The sequence below is a fragment of the Dromiciops gliroides genome, chromosome X, assembly GCF_019393635.1.
Source record: "Dromiciops gliroides isolate mDroGli1 chromosome X, mDroGli1.pri, whole genome shotgun sequence".
Taxonomy (NCBI): Eukaryota; Metazoa; Chordata; class Mammalia; order Microbiotheria; family Microbiotheriidae; genus Dromiciops; species Dromiciops gliroides.
The window spans coordinates 72440322-72457808 of NC_057867.1; the positions used below are offsets into that span (position 1 = coordinate 72440322).

General features: G+C 41.1%; 1 protein-coding gene across 4 annotated transcripts in view; it reads left to right on the forward strand.

The window, feature by feature from the left end:
• Nucleotides 1-17487, forward strand: part of DACH2 (dachshund family transcription factor 2) — a 403641-nt gene that overhangs the window by 297443 nt on the left and 88711 nt on the right. For all 4 annotated transcript variants that reach the window (XM_043974941.1, XM_043974942.1, XM_043974943.1 and 1 more), the window contains 2 exons: nucleotides 12886-13041; nucleotides 16884-17056. In XM_043974941.1, the coding sequence (XP_043830876.1) occupies nucleotides 12886-13041; nucleotides 16884-17056 (329 nt within the window). The remainder of the gene's footprint in view (nucleotides 1-12885; nucleotides 13042-16883; nucleotides 17057-17487) is intronic.

The window sequence follows — 17487 nt, forward strand, 5'->3', positions numbered from 1 at the left end:
AATATGACTTCTTTGCACTAAGGTTAGTTCCAAACTAGGAAAAAGAGAGCCATTTTCAAGTTATTTTTTCCCAGAGTTCAAAGAGAGACTAGTTTTTTTGACTATGGAGGGCATTCTTGGCATCTGACGATGTGAAACCAAAGACTGGCCTCAATGTTATACCACGATTAACAGGAAACCAGGCCTTGGAACATCAGTGTGCTGGAGAAATAAATAGCCACCTAATGTTAAATGAAAGTAAATAAATAGGAGGGGCAAAAAAAAATTGTTCCTGAAAAATAGCAGACCCAGCAGTGCTTTTGCAGCAAAGGGTGCTTGCACACTCTGGCAAAAATGCCTTCTGAAGCATGGCTCACACAGCTTTCAAAAGGGAAAAGTGCACCTTCAAGTTTTGCAAAGTACATGAGCTTTGAGAAGTGTGTATTTGTCATTATGTTTAATTTGCTCATACCTTACTGAAGAAAAGGCCAGGGGAGCTAGGCCGTGAACACAGCTGTACAGGCGGCTCAACTAATTGCCTCTCCATCCTCAACCTCATTTATCTTCATTTCTTCCCAATTATACCAAATTATCAATAGTCTCTGTTGCATCAGAGTCTTAATCCCCTTTATTCAGACAGCATTAGAGAGTGGCAGATGAATTCTTGGAGGGAGTCAGGGTAAACAGCCATGAAATGCCACCTCTGGCAGATGGCATTGCTCACAAGAAATGTGAAAAAAACATTTGGAATTTGTAACTGGGCATTGGTATGAGTATGCAAGCTGTCAACATTGTTTTCAAAAAGATAATCAAGGTGCTCTATACTCACACCATGGCTGAAACTTAACACGGAGTCCCAGGGGGAAAAAAAATCACAGACTGAGGACCAATAGGTGACAAGACGCTTGAAGGCCCAAGCAGCTTTCCACTTGTGAATTCCCAGTAGGTGCTGGAAACATCTCATTTTTTTCAGCATAGAGTAATCTTTTTCTCGATTATGAGGACAGTTAAGTCAGACTATTCTCATCTGAAGTAAGGTATAAATTTCCTTTTTCACAGGCAAAATCTATCTATGTTGTGCTATTGATGCCATCAGTCATTTCCAAATATCCATGCTTCTCCCTCCCCCCCCCAAAAAAAAAATTAAAGCCATCCTTTATGAGAGAAAAATGTTTAAGAAAAGCAATCAACCTGGTTCTCTATGTGTGCAGCCTTTCCCAACTGTAGCCACCTGTCTCTTTATAGATTAGAAGGAGGTACATAACTTCATCTCTTTTCTCGCACAACATTGGTCATTGCAGTTACTCAGTATTTGGCTCATTTTTTGTGGTTTTATGTTTTTTTGTGTTTTGGGCAGTTGTTGTTTAAATTGTTGTTGTCCTGCTTCATACTTCATTCTGTATCTGTTCATACAAGGTTTCCTGTGTTTTTCTGAAGTATAATATTTATAATTTCTTGTGATATACCAATATTTCATTCTGTTTGCACAACACAATTTGTCTAGCTTTCTCCCAATGCATGGTATCCATTTTGTCTTCAGTTTATTATAAGCAAAAGCTTTTTCATTCTTCTTTCCAACTTGGTAACAGCCAGCCACACATTCTGTGTATCTTGCCAATATGAGTATGTTTCTAAACTGATCAAAAGAAAAATACATAGCAACAAGATGACAGTGTTAGAAAGCAATATTTTTAAGATGATGCAATTAGAAACTTTTCTATATTGTAGCAAAGCACACACAGGGGGAAAAAGATTGTTTTGCTCTCATGTACTTTAAACACACATACACTTCTCAGTACACCACAAAGAATTCTTTTTTATTCATTGTTCAGGAAATATAAGTTCTCTAGAGATTCCCCTATGTGAAGGATAAATAGCTTCAATAAGATCATTCTGCAAAGAGTTAAATAGGGTGCCCAGATCCATTTTATTACCTAGTCACCCTTTTGTTTTTAACTTTCTATTAGATTAAATATGGAGATTTACCATTGACTTTAGATTATCAATTTGAGCCCAATATACCTAGTGTCTAATTTATTTTAAGAGAGCAAGTCCATTGAAAGAGCTCATGGAAGCCATTAAAAGACCAGGGTTCCAAGCCAAAAGGTACTGTAGGTAAGAAGGTACAGCTGGAGGGGTCACCTTGCACCTCATCTTCCTTCAGTGCCTCATGGGAGGCATCTGTCCACCTCCTACCCTCCTGAGCCCTTTCTGTATTGATGATAATTTGACCATGGAAATGAAGCATGGGACAGTGGGAAGAGGATTGTCTCAGTAGTCAGAGGACTTGAAGTCAAATCTTGCCTTTTACATCTGCTACAATGCTCTCCCCCCGCCCCAAGCTTATTCATAGTCTTGGAGATGCCCTTGAAGTCCAGTTCCATGATCCTTCATGGTTATATATCTATCTCTGATGAAGAAAAGAAGGTACCAGTGAAGGTAGAAAGTGCATTTGGATAGTCCAGCCTCCATTGAATTGAATGCAGAGATGGCAACATGGTGTGCTCACTGGGGCTCTTCTTGTGTGGGCTTGGGAAAGTCACCTCCCTCTCTGAGGCTCATAGTCCTCCCTTGTTCTTATCTTTTTTTTTTTTTTAGTGAGGCATTTGGGGTTAAGTGACTTTGCCAGGGTCACACAGCTAGTAAGTGTTAAGTGTCTGAGGCCGGATTTGAACTCAGGTCCTCCTGAATCCAGGACCGGTGCTCTATCCATTGCACCATCTAGCTGCCCCCTCCCTTGTTCTTGTAAAATGATGATCTTTAATGTCCTTTCCAGTTCTAAAATGGTCTAATTTGAATGAGTCCTAATAATATTTCTTTCAAACTTCTTTTTGAAGTTTTTCAATTCCCAACAAAGTCTCTTAGGCCATAGTCCACTGTGCAACATTGTGCTGGCAGAGCTTGGAAAATGTGTGTGAATGCATAAGTATGAATTGTCCTGACCTTGATCTCACATGTTTTATTTGGAACACTGATGTGGGCTGTTTTCTGTACCTTAATATTTAGGGAGCATATTTCCTCACAGTTGACAGGTTAATGCAAAAAAAAAAAAAAGCCAGAGACAAAGAAACTTTGAATATGTGTGTATTTTTAGTGTCAATAATGCTGAAGCTACTATTATTTTTATAAAATTTGAACAAGCTAATTTAGAAATTGAATGCAGAGCCCTGCCTTTCAGTTCCAGGCGTGAATGATGCATTCTTTTTTTCTAAATGCATTTCTCATGCCAGACTGTCAGTCCTGGAAACTGAATACTTGATGCTTAGCCAAATGTACCAGCCATTCTTTGCTGGGAGCTCCCGTGAGGCGTTTCCCCTCTAATATCAGTGTGTTGGCATCCTGTGAACTAGAAGTGTGAGTGGCCATGCATTATTGCACCTTCTTTTGTTCTGGGGCTTGGGACTGAGTTGAATGGTGATCACCGGTTGGGATGTTGTGCTTGTAGGCTGGCACTCATTCTTATGATGTACCCCCTTCACTGGTCTGTAGAAAATTAAATGGGAGGCTCAGCCTCACCTTCCGTTAGGTTGTGCAAATGAAACAGTGATGAGAGGTGATGAAAAGATCCCTATCCTATTAGCAGTCTACTCATCCACAAATACTCCTTCAGTCACAGAATGCTACTGTTGTTAGTTTCAAATCCAGAATGGTCCAGACTGAATGAAAGGAAAAGCATTTTTAATGGCTTACTGTGCTGAGTCCTGGGGGTAGAGTTAGGGAGTTCCCAAGTAAGGAAATGTCCTTATCAGTGCAGGTTGACACATTGGGGTTTTTTGTTTTGTTTTTTTGTTTTGTTTTGTTTTTTGATTTAATTTTTTTGATTTCTATTTTTTAGTTTTAGGGTGTTTTTTTTTAGGTTGACACATTGTTAAGAATTTGTCCTAAAGACTTGCTTAGAGCCAGGAAATTAAGTTACTTTTCCATGTTACTTAATTGCAGCTAGTATATATTAGAGACTATTCTGGTTTTTTGTTTGTTTGTGGGGCAGTAAGGGTTAAGTGACTTGCCCAGAGTCACACAGCTAGTAAATGTCAAGTGTCCGAGGCAGGATTTGAACTCAGGTCCTCCTGAATCCAGGGCCGGTGCTTTATCTGCTGCGCCACCTAGCTGCCCCTAGAGGCTGTTTTGAACTCAGGTCTTCCTGATTTCTAAATTGGCTCTGTACCTCTGTAGCACACTTCCCCTCAAGTGCTGGGGATTCAAATCCTGCCCTTAAAGAGCTTCTGCAGCTCTGGGCTTCTTTTTCCCTTGGGCCATCAGGCTGGGTGTGGCTCAGAGCTCTGTCCTAGACCCTCTTCTCTCTGTTAGCTCTCACTTAGAGACTTCATCAGTTTACAGGGATTTAAAGATCACCTTTGTTCAAAGGCTTTCCAAATCTCCATATCTAGCTTTAGATTCTCTCCTAATCTTGTCACTGCCCTGCTCCAAAAACTTCATCTTCTATTACCTTAAGGATCAAATACAAACCTTTCTCTTTTGCATTTTGGAGACTCTTCCATCCTGACTCCCAGCCTTCCTCTTCAGCCTTGCTACCCAAGACTCCTCTTTATGCCCTGTTTGAGTCCTTCACGTGTGCACATTCTTAGTATTTTCCATCTCCATGACTTCATACTGACTGTCCTCCTTACCTCTGCCTCTTAGAATGCCTTGTTTCCTTCCAAACTTAGCTCACAGTCTCCCTTCTACCTGGAGCATTTCCTAATCTGCAAGTTGTTATTACCCCCTACTTCCCACCCACAAACAGAGGCACATGCCTCACCTGACACATAATCTTCCCTCCCTCCCTCCCTCCCTCCCTCCCTCCCTTCCTTCCTTCCTTCCTTCTCCTCATTTCAATTTGTCTTTATACCCCTAGAAATTAGTATGGTATCTGGCATATAGTAGGCACCTGAGAAACCCCCAAATGGTGATTCTTAAACATATTCTCTCCCTTTTTTCCTTGACTCTCTCAGAAGCAGAAAGGGTACCATACAGGATTAGGGGCCATTTTGTATTTTTTTGTGTGAATTATATCAAATGGTGTGGAAAAGAAACCAAAGACATAATAAAGTATGGGTCAGAGATTCTCATTTTTAGATAATCCCCCCACTCTGAATTCTTGATGCACCATGAAAATCTTGTCTTTGAGCTTTAGTCCCCCCCCCCCCCCCAAAAAAAAAAAAAGGTTTAACCTGGGTTGGTGATGGCTTTGGATGATCCTGAGAGAGGACCACTTGGTTTTTCCATACTATGCACTGTATCAAGAAACGTGTGGGGGCAGCTAGATGGCGCAGTGGATAGAGCACTGGCCCTGGAGTAAGGAGTACCTGAGTTCAAATCCGGCCTCAGACACACCCAAAAGAAGATCACTAATCAAAAGGTATATTCCATGTTCATCAAGAATTGTAGACATTTTTGTTCTTCAAATTTGAATGGAATGCTGCTGGACAAATAATTTCCAGTTGGTTAAATGCAGGGTGCCCTTATGTAGATCTTTGCTGGGCTTAAAGAATTTTCATTGCCTTGTGTCTCCAATGCATTTTCCTTACTTTAAATTTAAGCCCTTAGCTTTCAGTGTACTTCCTGACAGATAAACAAGTAGTAACAATAGCCATAGTATCCAAATAATTATTTCATTGGTCACTCTCTATTGGGAATGTTTCCTTGAGTTTTCAGTAATAACAGAGTTACTCTTCACCTAACAGAATGATGTATTTTTCCCTTTGGTTTAATGTGAAACACACTGTTAGAAATAGAGGAAATGTGCATACTAGAGCAGAGAAATGAACATTGGTAGCTCATCCATACCTCAACTTTGGATATGAATTTTGGGGAAAAATAGGCTTCCTTTAAAAATATATAAATTTTTCTTGTCAAAGGCATAATTATTCTTCTGATTTTTCTCTACTTTGTCCTTTTCAGTTTTAATTTCTTAGATGGCTGTTTTAAAGCAGGTTTTAAAATATGCTCTGGCATACTTTTTTGTTTTAAAACTGTTATTTGACTTCCTTTAAAATCATTTTTCCGGGGCAGCTAGGTGGTGCAGTGGATAGAGCACCAGCCCTGGATTCAGGAGGACCTGAGTTCAAATCTGGCCTCAGACACTTAACACTTACTAGCTGTGTGACCCTGGGCAAGTCACTTAACCCCAATTGCCTCACCAAAAAAAAAAAAAATTTTCCCCCTCAATTCTCCTTTGACCATCAGTTTCTCATTTTCCTTACTATTCTTTTACACATTTTAGTCTCCCAGTTAGATGGCATGATCATATATATATATATTCCTTTTTTAAATGGACAAAATGCTACTTCTCTACCAGATTCTATCTCCTTTCACCATTCCTCTTTATAGCCTTCCTGTTTTTGGCTTGCTTGTATTTTTCTCTCCTATTTTCTATTGTGTATACTGTTCTCATAAATTCTGAAATAGTAAGGAAGTCATTAAAAAAGTTACTCTGCATCCTGTCAATATGATCACCCCCTTTTGTCAGTCTAGGCTTCTGATGTGGCCCCATGCTCCCACATGACAAAGGTCATTTTTTGGTTGTTGCTGCCTCCGTTTCCTTCTGTACAGAGAGAAAAATCACTGTCGTGTCATCTGCTTCTATTTACTCTTCTGCTTCACTAAGAGAAGTTGTGGTTCCCCATGGCCTTCATCCTACCTTCTGCCCAGAACACAGTTGGTTTTTAAATGTTTTTCTTATGCCTACAATACATTCTCTTCATCTGGCTAGTTGGTGTGGAAACATTCTCAGATGCCCTAAGCATCTTTCCCACATCTGCTTCTAAAATCATCTTGGATTGAGTTTGAACAAAGTATTGACCATAGGTTTGGGTATTGAGTGGAATTTTATTGTTTAATTATCACTAGATTACTTAACCGAAGTTGTGACAGACATATTTTTTAAGTATGACTGACTGATAGACAGATTGGGAATTGCCAACTTAATGGGCACATTTCAAAACCTTGGCAAGGCCAAGCAGTAATTACGTCTGCTGAGCTGCTTGATCAGGAGTTTGGAAGTAACCCAGCAAACCCAGTGTTTGAGCTTTCCATATCAAATACCCACACCAAACTGATGGCAGTGACTTACTTTGAGAACAATATGCTGTAGGCAAGCATGTGGTTTGCACACACAGCAGTGGCGAAAATAGTGGATTCATTAGATGACCAACTGTGTCACAGGTTACATTGTTGAAAAATATCTCTCCTCCAGATAAAATGAATATTACATTGTTGCATAAGAGTTCTTCTAGAAAGGAAGGAACAGAGTGTCTAATTGATTACGGTTATATTTTTGGTCTTTCTCTGTGAAAAGCAACCACCATTAAACATACTTGTTTCATAGAGTTAAGGGGCCAATGTAGAAATTGGCCATAGATTTCTGTAAAACTCTTGGAATTAGGTGAATGAAATACCATGGGGTTCTGCTTGATTCAATGAGTTGAGGTCAAAATTGAGGTAGGTGGATATTTGACAGAGAGTAGAGGGTATGGCATGTAAATACCATTTCATGAGAGACCCTTGAGTTGGTCATTGTAGTAGTTTCCTCAGTATGGACTTAATGGGGTCAATTCTCCCCTTTGGCCAGAGAGTCCTTAAAGCTTCATGGCTTTAGAGCTAGAAAGGACCTGAGGACTCTTTAGACCAATCTGCTCGTGAAATAGAAGTCAAAACTGAGGTCCATAAAGGTTAAACAATTTGATCAAGATCTTGCAGACAGTAGTACATAGCAGAGCTGGGCTTTGAACTTAGGCCCTCAGACTCCAGCTTCAATGTCCTTTCTCAGGCAGCCTAAGCATTTTGGCAATACAGGCCAATCCTGCCTTGATCCCGCCCCCCCCCCAATGTTTTGTCTATGCCTTCTAGATCAAGCAATAATAGGCCTCTCTGCCCCACATTTTCCCCTACAACTAGCCTTCCTAGCCAAGGCTAGAGGGAACATAGAATACCATTTCTAGGCTTCTGGCAGCTTGGAGAGTTCCCTACAGTTGAATCCTTGTTCCAAAGGAGTCTTTAACAAGTTTTGTCTCTTCCGACATGGCCACTGATTTTGTTCCAGTGAAGTCTATTTTGGAAGCTTTGAGGGAATGATTATGAATATCCCCTACTTCTCCCCCAGACCCAGGGGAGCCAGACCATAAACTCTGTAGGGCTGGGCTTGGTTAGGAGCTGGCTCAGTAAAATACTGATGACTGACTATACGATGGGGGAGTGAGAGGGTTAGAAGGACAAGAACAAGAAGAAGATACTGAGGATCTGGGAAATGAGTAAGAATATCATTGAGGAAAACACATTAGAATGATTCAAGAGGATCCAGAAGCAGGGATTTCCACCCAAATGCTGGAAAACTGCACTTGACATTGTGGAAAATTCTGCTTTTCAATCATGAAGTCTAATAAAATTTCAAATGTAAGTTGCCAGTTCTTAGAGCTGACAATTAGTGATGCTCTAAAAGTATGGTCTCAGAGGAAGCCATTCAATGAATGCAAATTACATTTGAACTGTATTTACAACATTACGTATTATAAAGATGTTGCTTGTTTAAGTTCAGTGTCTCCTGAAGCCAGTTTAGTGTTGGGTTTTGGGGGGCACAGTAGATGAGATCCAGACTTGTGGGTTTATCAGCATAGGGAGCTCCAGCATTTCCTTTCTCTGATGCAGATTTGTAACTCGTATGTAACTTACAGCCTTGGAGAGTAGTCTGGAGCGTGGAAGAATGACTTGGCTAGGGTCACAAAGTCTGTGGCAGAGGCTCTCTGTTCATAGTAGCATGCTTTCTCTCATGATGCACCAACATGCTGTGATCCAAAAGTCAGGATATCGAGGTTCTATTCCTGTTTTTTCTACTTACCTCTGGGCTTCAGTTTCTTCATTAGTTAAGGCACTGATAGTCAAATCCTGCCTTCTCAAGCTCATCCGGTTGTTGGGGAATGTTTAGACAATTATCAATTTCTGTCTGCTACGTATGTGTCAGGGTTGATTGTGGCTACCTTGGGAGCTACTGATAACTATCAGTCAGATAGGATCAATGGAGAGCTTTATTTAGATGCAATCTGTTGGCTAGAACCAGTCCTTGCTGTCCATAATCTTGATTATTTTGATGTCCCCTGGAAATTGCTTTTAAGCACTAAACGGATCAGCTATAGATGGCAGGAGAGAATTCATACTAATTAATACAAGTACCATACTAATTTATAGAACACTAACACGATATGATCTTCAAGCCTTTCCTAAGCTCCCAGGACATTGTCCCTGGCCTCTAGGAACTTTCTTTTACTTGAGGGTAAAAGATTATGTACACAGATAAGGAAGTACAAGGTAATTCCTAGCTAGGGAAGGGTACCAGTAATGCTAGGAGGAAGATCCACCTCAAGTAGCAGGTAGCCTTTGAGCTGAACCTTGAAGGAAGTTAGAGATTCAGCAAGGTAGAGATGGGGTGGGTGTGTCATCCAGGCATTGGAGGGGGGGCGGGTACAGTGCCATGGACAGGGAACAACTACTAGGCCACTTTGGCTGGAACACTGGGTGCAGAAAGAGTAGTAATTTATTTTCAGTCTGGAGAAGCCAGACTAGGAAAACCCTGAAATGCCAAACAGAGGAGTTTGTGTTTTATCCTAGTGCCAGTGGGAGGCATTCATGCTTCTTGAGCAGGGGAGTGACTTTGTCATACCTGTGCTTTAAGACTATCAATTTGACCACTCTGTGAAGGATGGATCAGAGGCAAGAGACTGGAGGGAAGGAGACAAATTAGAAGTCTAGTGCAATAGCGTAGGCAAGAGATGAGCAAGGTCTGATCTAGGGAAGCAGCCCTAAGAGGGTTAGGTTGTAGGGTTTTCAGTCACCATCCTGTGAAAGGAGACATTGAAAATAATATGAAAAGATAGTCAGATTTTCCCACTCTTTTCTGTTCTTGCTATGTTAGTAAGTCACTACTTCAGAACACCAGAGCATGGCTTACTGATGCTTTCTTTTTCCACACCAAAGTCCAATACTTATGAATTTAAATGTTTTTCCAGGAAGAGACTCTAAAAATAATTTGTAATTTTGTTTGTTTTTTGTTTTTGTTTTTGTTTTGGCAGGCCAATGAGGGTTAAGTGACTTGCCCAGGGTCACACAGCTAGTGTCAGGTGTCTGAGGCTGGATTTGAACTCAGTTCCTCCTGAATCCAAGGCCAGTGCTTTATCCACTGTGCCACCTAGCTGCCCCCTGTAATTCTGTTTGTAACCACAGTTTGTTATCAATAATTCCTCCCCAAATTGGCAAAAGGCATCAGGCTAGGTCTGAGAGGATAGGGGCTCTATTAAGGATATTTTCTCCTCACTCACTGTGAAACCCTGGGACTCAAATTTTTTACCTTCATTTCTGCATCCAGAAAATGGGAATCTCTGCCCCCTAGAATAACCCAGTATAGAAGTACTGGGTTAGAACTAGTCTGGAAGCATTTTGAAGTAGGCTGTGTCATCTTATATACCTACTTACTGCTAATCTGACCTCAGGTAACATATTGTCAGCCACCTTGGTCCTTCTCTTGCATCTCATTCTCAATGTGATGCTGTTGATAAAGGCAATGATCACCAACAAGGAGACAGAATCAAGTATCAGGACCCAATTCTGACTGTTCATGAACATCCTTACATCCTGGCTTTTGGAATGGCCAGTTTCAATCCTCCCAATTCCTCACCACAACACACCATAGGGTAGCTGCCTGTTTACTTTGAGCTAATTTGTTGGGTGTGGAACTTGGTCTCAGCATAGTCAATTTCCAGTCCTGATGCTGTTGCCATTTGGATGGGGCAGTGTTGTATTATATATTGGTTAGGCCAAGAGTCATTAAAGGGTTCAGTATTTAATAATTCCTTTATTTTTGGTTTTGAATTTACAGTACCATAGCATAAGTATATTTCAGAAATGAATTTATATTATATGTGAAAAATCAAATCTTATAAATGGGTGAAAAATAGAGAAACAATTTTCAAGAAGTGATTAAAACATGGTGTCTTTTGGCCTGCCCTGTAGCATCATTTGCTTGTTTGTTTGTTTATTTAGTATCATCTAAATAGATCTTTCCTTGCCAGTGTGTTGCTCATCATTTTACAAATTAGCATTCTATAATGGTAAGGCAGTTCATAGCTTTGGACCCAGGGCTAAAGTGATGGAGGGATTCCTTTGCTGCTCAGCGATTGATCTTTAACATTTGATCATGTTTGTTGGCCAAGTGTTAGCTTAAGGACTTTACAGTTTTACAATGTGCTTTCATTTTCCCCATCCCTCCTCATTGCATGAAACTCTGTCTTATTGGTTCTAATTGGAATTTTAAATTTGTGAATGCTAAATTATGTCAGCATGCCAACCATAAAATGCCTTCTTCCTCTTAAGGAAACATCAGGAGAAAAAGTGAAAATAAACCATTCACTTTTGAAGAGCAGTGGCTCATTCCAGCCAGCATTCCCAACTAATGGGAAAGACTTCTGTCCCTAAATTGGATTTCATCTTAATTCAAACCCAATTTCTAGCTCCCAGGAAACCAATAAGTACATTAGATTGACTTCTGAGTGACCAGCTTTAGAGTACTAGAGGACCGTCCCAGCCTGGGTTTATGGCACTAGAGTCTCAGGGAAGTGACCCACAAAATGCTTATTTAAGCTTATTTAAGCAAGGTGGTGTGGGGCTAGGGGCGAGGATACCATCATAAAGACACCAGTAGTAATGCTTCTTCTTAAGTAGCTTCTTAAATCTGGAAAGAGGGTTTTCAGGCAAATCTTGAGACCTTTCCCTAGCTACCCTAGAAACTCTTTTTTGCAAACCCCAAGAAATATCAGGTCCAATTTCTACCTTTCTCATATACAAGGAGATAGGAGTTAGGCCACAGTGTTTCCAGATGGAGAAGTTATCATTCAGTCAGACACACTGATGAGAGACAGACCTCCTGATTCCTGAGTAATTTGATTGGATCAAGCAGGTAGCCAGCTCCACCTACACAGCAATCTGTTCGGGAGAGTTCAATTTGAGAGCTTTCCCACTTGGTCTAAAACATTCATTGCAAATGGATAGCCTAGAAAGGTTTCTTTGGTTACTGCTGCCTTCATTGCCCCATAGATTGAATTTAAACTCCTGTGGCTTTACCCTGGGAATGCTAAGTAATGCCTGAATGGCCATGTCATTGTAAGCCATTATAAGAATACAGGAGATTGCATAGCCAAATGCACTTTACTGTGATCCAAGGCAAGGGGAGCATCAAACAGGAGCCCGTCTTTTAATGGTAGCCACTGTGCATTTTTTGTATATGAAGAGAAAGATGCCTAAGTAGGACAGGGCTAATGAAGAGATTGATTACCTTCTTGAGTGCTACATCTGGGCACCTTCAAAGGCCAACCTTCCTCTTTCCTACTGCAAGGTCTTGGTAATTCCCTCTTCTACCACTCTTTAAGAAACCACTCCAGGGGCAGCTAGATGGCGCAGTGGTTAAAGCACCGGCCCTGGATTCAGGAGTACCTGAGTTCAAATCCGGCCTCAGACACTTGACACTTACTAGCTGTGTGACCCTGGGCAAGTCACTTAACCCCAATTGCCTCACAAAAAAAAAAAAAAAAAAAAAAAAAAAAAAGAAACCACTCCAAAACATGGTGGCATTTGTTGTACTGTGGTGCACCTCTCCCCCCACCCCCAGTCAGTTTATTGTTGTGACAGATTTGAATGGACCAGCTGTTAGAGAAGGGGTTCTTGCTTACAGCATGACTGCTTCCATGTTCCCAGGGGTAGCTTCTATCCAAGGGTCATTGGCAGCTCTTGAAAGCAGCATTAAACTCCACTTCCATGAGTCAGGACTGATTCTGTTGGAGGCAGTATTTGTTACTGCAAATCCAAAACAGAAGGCTTCTTCAGGGATCACTGCTGTATTAAACTCTTTCATCCACTGTTTTTCAGGTGGAAGTGAATCCCCCTGGGACAAGGAAAAGATGCAGTCTCCTATGACTCCAGTAACCCAGCCCAATGTAGGCCATGCCACGCTGCCAGGCCAGGCCAGCCTTGGAAGTGCCCATCCACTCAATCCTCTGCAGCAAAACCACCTGCTGACCAACAGTAAGTATGTTGCTCTTATTAAAAGAGAAGGAATATAAAAGCTCCTCTTCTCCCCCTACCACCAATCTACTAGACTACTTGAATATGCAGTAGCACCATCATTCTTTTCAGTAAGAAATTCAAGATCTTGAATTCTTTGATAAGAAGGGACACCTTTTAAGGAAGTGATGGGATGGAATGTAAGGAGGGGCCTGATAACTAGATTGATGGATTCAGATTCTAGACCAAGAGTTCTTAAGCTGGATCTGGTGAGCCTGTTTACAAATATTTTTGAAGAACTGTGTCTTAATATAATTGGTTTCCTTTGTAATCATTTGTATTTTATTTTATGGATTTTGAAACAAGATTCTGAATGGGGGCCTGTAGGCTTCACTAGACTGCCAGAAGGGTCTGGGATCCCAGCTCTAGGGGATTTTAAACTCTTACCAGTGAGTTCAATTTTTTATTATATATTGCTTTCCTGGAAATTGAGCCATTTTGGTTACAGACAAGAGACCAGTGAGACGATAGCCCCCTTTCTACTTTCTCTGACACTTTGGTTTCTCTTGTGGAGCACTGAAATTGACAGGAACTGAGGAATATTTAATGTTAAGCTGTGTCAGCGTCTCAGATCTCAGGGAACATACAGCAAAGGTATGGTTGGTCACAGAGGTGATCCCAGGTGCTGGGCAACATTAAGAAATGAATTCTTCCCCAGGGGTCTGCAGGATGACTCTGAAGTTGGTAGGAGAGTGATAATACATCGTGTTGATTTCAACAATAAGGATTTGTTCTCTTGCCCATATTCCTTTTTTTTCTTTCTTTCTTTTTTTTTTTTTTTTGGTGAGGCAATTGGGGTTAAGTGACTTGCCCAGGGTCACACAGCTAGTAAGTGTTAAGTGTCTGAGGCCGGATTTGAACTCAGGTACTCCTGACTCCAGGGCTGGTGCTCTATCCACTACACCCCCTAGCTGCCCCTTCTTGCCCATATTCTTAAGGCTTCAGAACATTTCTGGCATATAACTAAATGAGACAGATTGCTGGAGTGAGATGCACTGCTGATGCTTCTTGGTTTAATGTTTTCAGTTTGGGATATAATTCCAAATTTGCATCTACTTTGCATGAGGGGTGCACATGGGGTTCACTGTTGGCTCGCTGTGCAAGGTCACTTTGGAGTCTTGGACATTATAGATTATCGAGCAGTGGGCATTGTGGCACAGAATTTACACATGTACCTTTTACGCCCTGCTGCATGGTCTTTGGAATCGTTTGATGAATTAGATCTTAAAATTGTTGATGTGCTGTTAAATTCTGTTTGTAGTTTGCATTTAGTTTGCATGTCAATTGAACTTTAAGTAGGCATCTGACTTGATGTGGCCAGATGGTGTCTGGGTGATGTTGACACTCTATGGAGAATGAGGAAAGATTATTAGGCTGGTAAGGGAGGTATAGAGAGTGAACAAAGGCTTGTTGATGCATTGATAGTGTATGATGTAAAAGGGGGGACTCGATTTCCCCCCACATTTGTATTTGTGCTGATAGAGATCAACTGCTGACCAGCATGAAAGTCAGGTGATATGCTAGCTTTGGTAGTGTATGAGATGACCATGTAGGCAGTAACTTTCATTGGAAAGTTGTCCTTAGGTTGAGTGTGAAATGAAGGGTAAGGAGAAGGATAATCAATGATTAACTTCATTTATGTTCTATAGCAGACCATTAGAGCAGCATATGCTGGATGGTGATGAGAGTATGAAAATGCCAGGGTATGTCAGTAGCATTTGAGGACAAAGTCGGGCAAACTTTTAGTCTTTTAAAAAAGAAAGGCCATTGTGATTCATTGCAGTAACAGAAAGAACTCAGTGTTGAGACATCTTTGATGATTTATTTATCACAGAAGAAATGCTTCATAGCTGATAAGTTGGGTCTCATAGATTGCCCCTTAAAAGATTTGAAGATAGTGAGTTTTGAGTGCCAAAGGAAAAAAAGTCTCAAATACTTTCCTGGGATTGCAGTGCGGTCATTCGCCCTGGGGACCTGGTGTCACAGGAAATAGGTAGAAGGTTCATTTTCTGAGACTTAGAAAGCTGCTTTGATCGTTGTGTGCTTTTGACAATGGTTTATTTCAAGACTGTCTTTCCTAGAGACATTAGTAACTGATGTGCCCTTTGTTTAATTAAGCCTGCCACTGCTCCATCATATGATAACTGGCATGTCTGGAATCTTGGTATGTAGCATTGCAGTGCTTCTCTTCTCTCTTTCATTCTCAGGAGTTTAAATCTCTGAAATCAGGCAGGGGGCCTAAATGAAATGTATCCTGCCTTTTCTACCACCCTAGCCACAAGAGTCTGTGTAACTAAATATATGGAAGGGGTTTTCCTATAGAAAGTGGTGGCTGTTCTTTTAGTGTCTTTGTTGTGATGTGTGAGAAAGTGTGAGGGAGGCCAGCATGTCACAGGAAGAGTTGAGTGGAGCCCTGCAAACTCAGGCAAAATAGTTCTAGGGGTAGAGTGAAGGATTGATGCTTTCTCCTGGGTTCCTGAGCAAACTCAAGCTTCTATTCACAGCACTGTAGCTAATTAAGAGGTAGACTTACTTGCATGACTAACTTGCCATCAGTGTTTTGCCATCTCAGAATGTGAAGTTAGCTTTTTCTGGAGACTCTCCTCAAGAAGTTTCAACTCGGGGGCAGCTAGGTGGCACAGTGGATAAAGCACCGGCTCTGGATTCAGGAGGATCTGAGTTCAAATTCGGCCTCAGACATTTGACACGTAGTAGCTGTATGACCCTGGGCAAGTCACTTAGCCCTCATTGAGTCTCAAAAAAAAAAAGAAGTTTCGGCTCATAAAGTGAGGAGAGGTGAGTCGCTTGAGCATTTGAACTGTGGATTTGTTATTAGAATGTCTATGAAGGCAATACAAAGAAGTGAGTAATGCCAGGGAAACAAACATTCTCCAGGATTTCTTTTCCATTTCTTACATACACAGACCAATGGAGATTGTGTTGAAATGAATTGAATACAGACTTGAATCCTATATATAGAAGAGCGGTGGATGTTGTTTAAAAAGTTTTACTAGGGGGCAGCTAGATGGCACAGTGGATAGAGCACTGGCCTTGGAGTCAGGAGTACCTGAGTTCAAATCCGGCCTCAGACACTTAACACTTACTAGCTGTGTGACCCTGGGCAAGTCACTTAACCCCAATTGCCTCACTAAAAAAAAAAAAAAGTTTTACTAGATGGCCACATGAGCACTTGACACTTGTTGCTTAGTTTCCTTGGTCAGAGGGTAAGGGTGGGCTTGTTAAAAAGCACCGTGACATTTTCATATTTCCTTTTGAGCCATGATCTAGAATAACATTTCTCATTAGTCCTGTTAGAGTTAAAGGTTGTAACCAAAGGACTGAATTAATTTAGTGTTCTGATTGGCTTAACTGACTCTCAAGTTCTAAGCATCCAGTTTTGGCTCTTAGATCTAGCATAAACAGAGGTAACAACAATTGCCCACAACACTGTTAGGCTCAAAAGGACTGGAGCTCATTTGTTTAATGTGCATTCAAAGGAGACCCAGATTACTTACTTCAAGGGGCTAATTTAAGTTTTCATTTTAGGCAGGTTTTCTTTTTCGGGCTGAGTCTTATTTTTAAAAAGAAAAGAAAAAAGACACTAATTTTATTATTGTAAAGCAATGTAGTATTGCATGAGTTCCATCACTAAGCCAAGAGGCTAGAGAGTCTAGTGATTAAAAGGCAGTGAGATAAATCTAGATCTAGATTTTTATGAATCCTTAGTAACATTTTGATTGTGGTTTTGCTTTACCTGAATGAAATGAGTAACACTTTTAATATTACTGCCATGTCTCTTTTAGGGCTTGACCTGCCATTTATGATGGTGCCTCATCCACTGCTGCCTGTCACCTTGCCTCCTGCATCAGTTGCCATGGCGATGAATCAGATGAACCACCTCAATACTATTGCCAACATGGCTGCTGCAGCCCAGATGCACAGCCCACTCACCAGGGCAGAGGCTTCTGTCATTAAGGTAAAAAGCAACAATGGGATTTAGGAGATGATGCTGGAGGAAATCGTGTGAGAGCAGTAACTAAAGAGGAAATTGGATATGTGAGGAGTGCCATTTCACTGGCACAATGTTGAGAATATGAGGTGTGACTCCTGGGTGAGCCTGTGTATATTATTACCACAAACTGTATTCTTAACTCTGGCTGAGAGAGAAGAGATGGATTAGGGCAAATCCATTTCCATTATGGGAAGAATTCAAAGTGCATGGTGAAGTCACTGGCATTATCTTTGTACAGGAAGGATAATCTAGCTGAGTGACAGACCTTCACTTGTGGAAGGTGCATCAGAAACTATCTAATCTAACCCTCACCTTACTGAGAATCTCTTCTACAACACACCTGGTCATGCGGCCTTTGTCTGAAGACCCCCAGGAAGGGTAGACTCCCTGCCTTT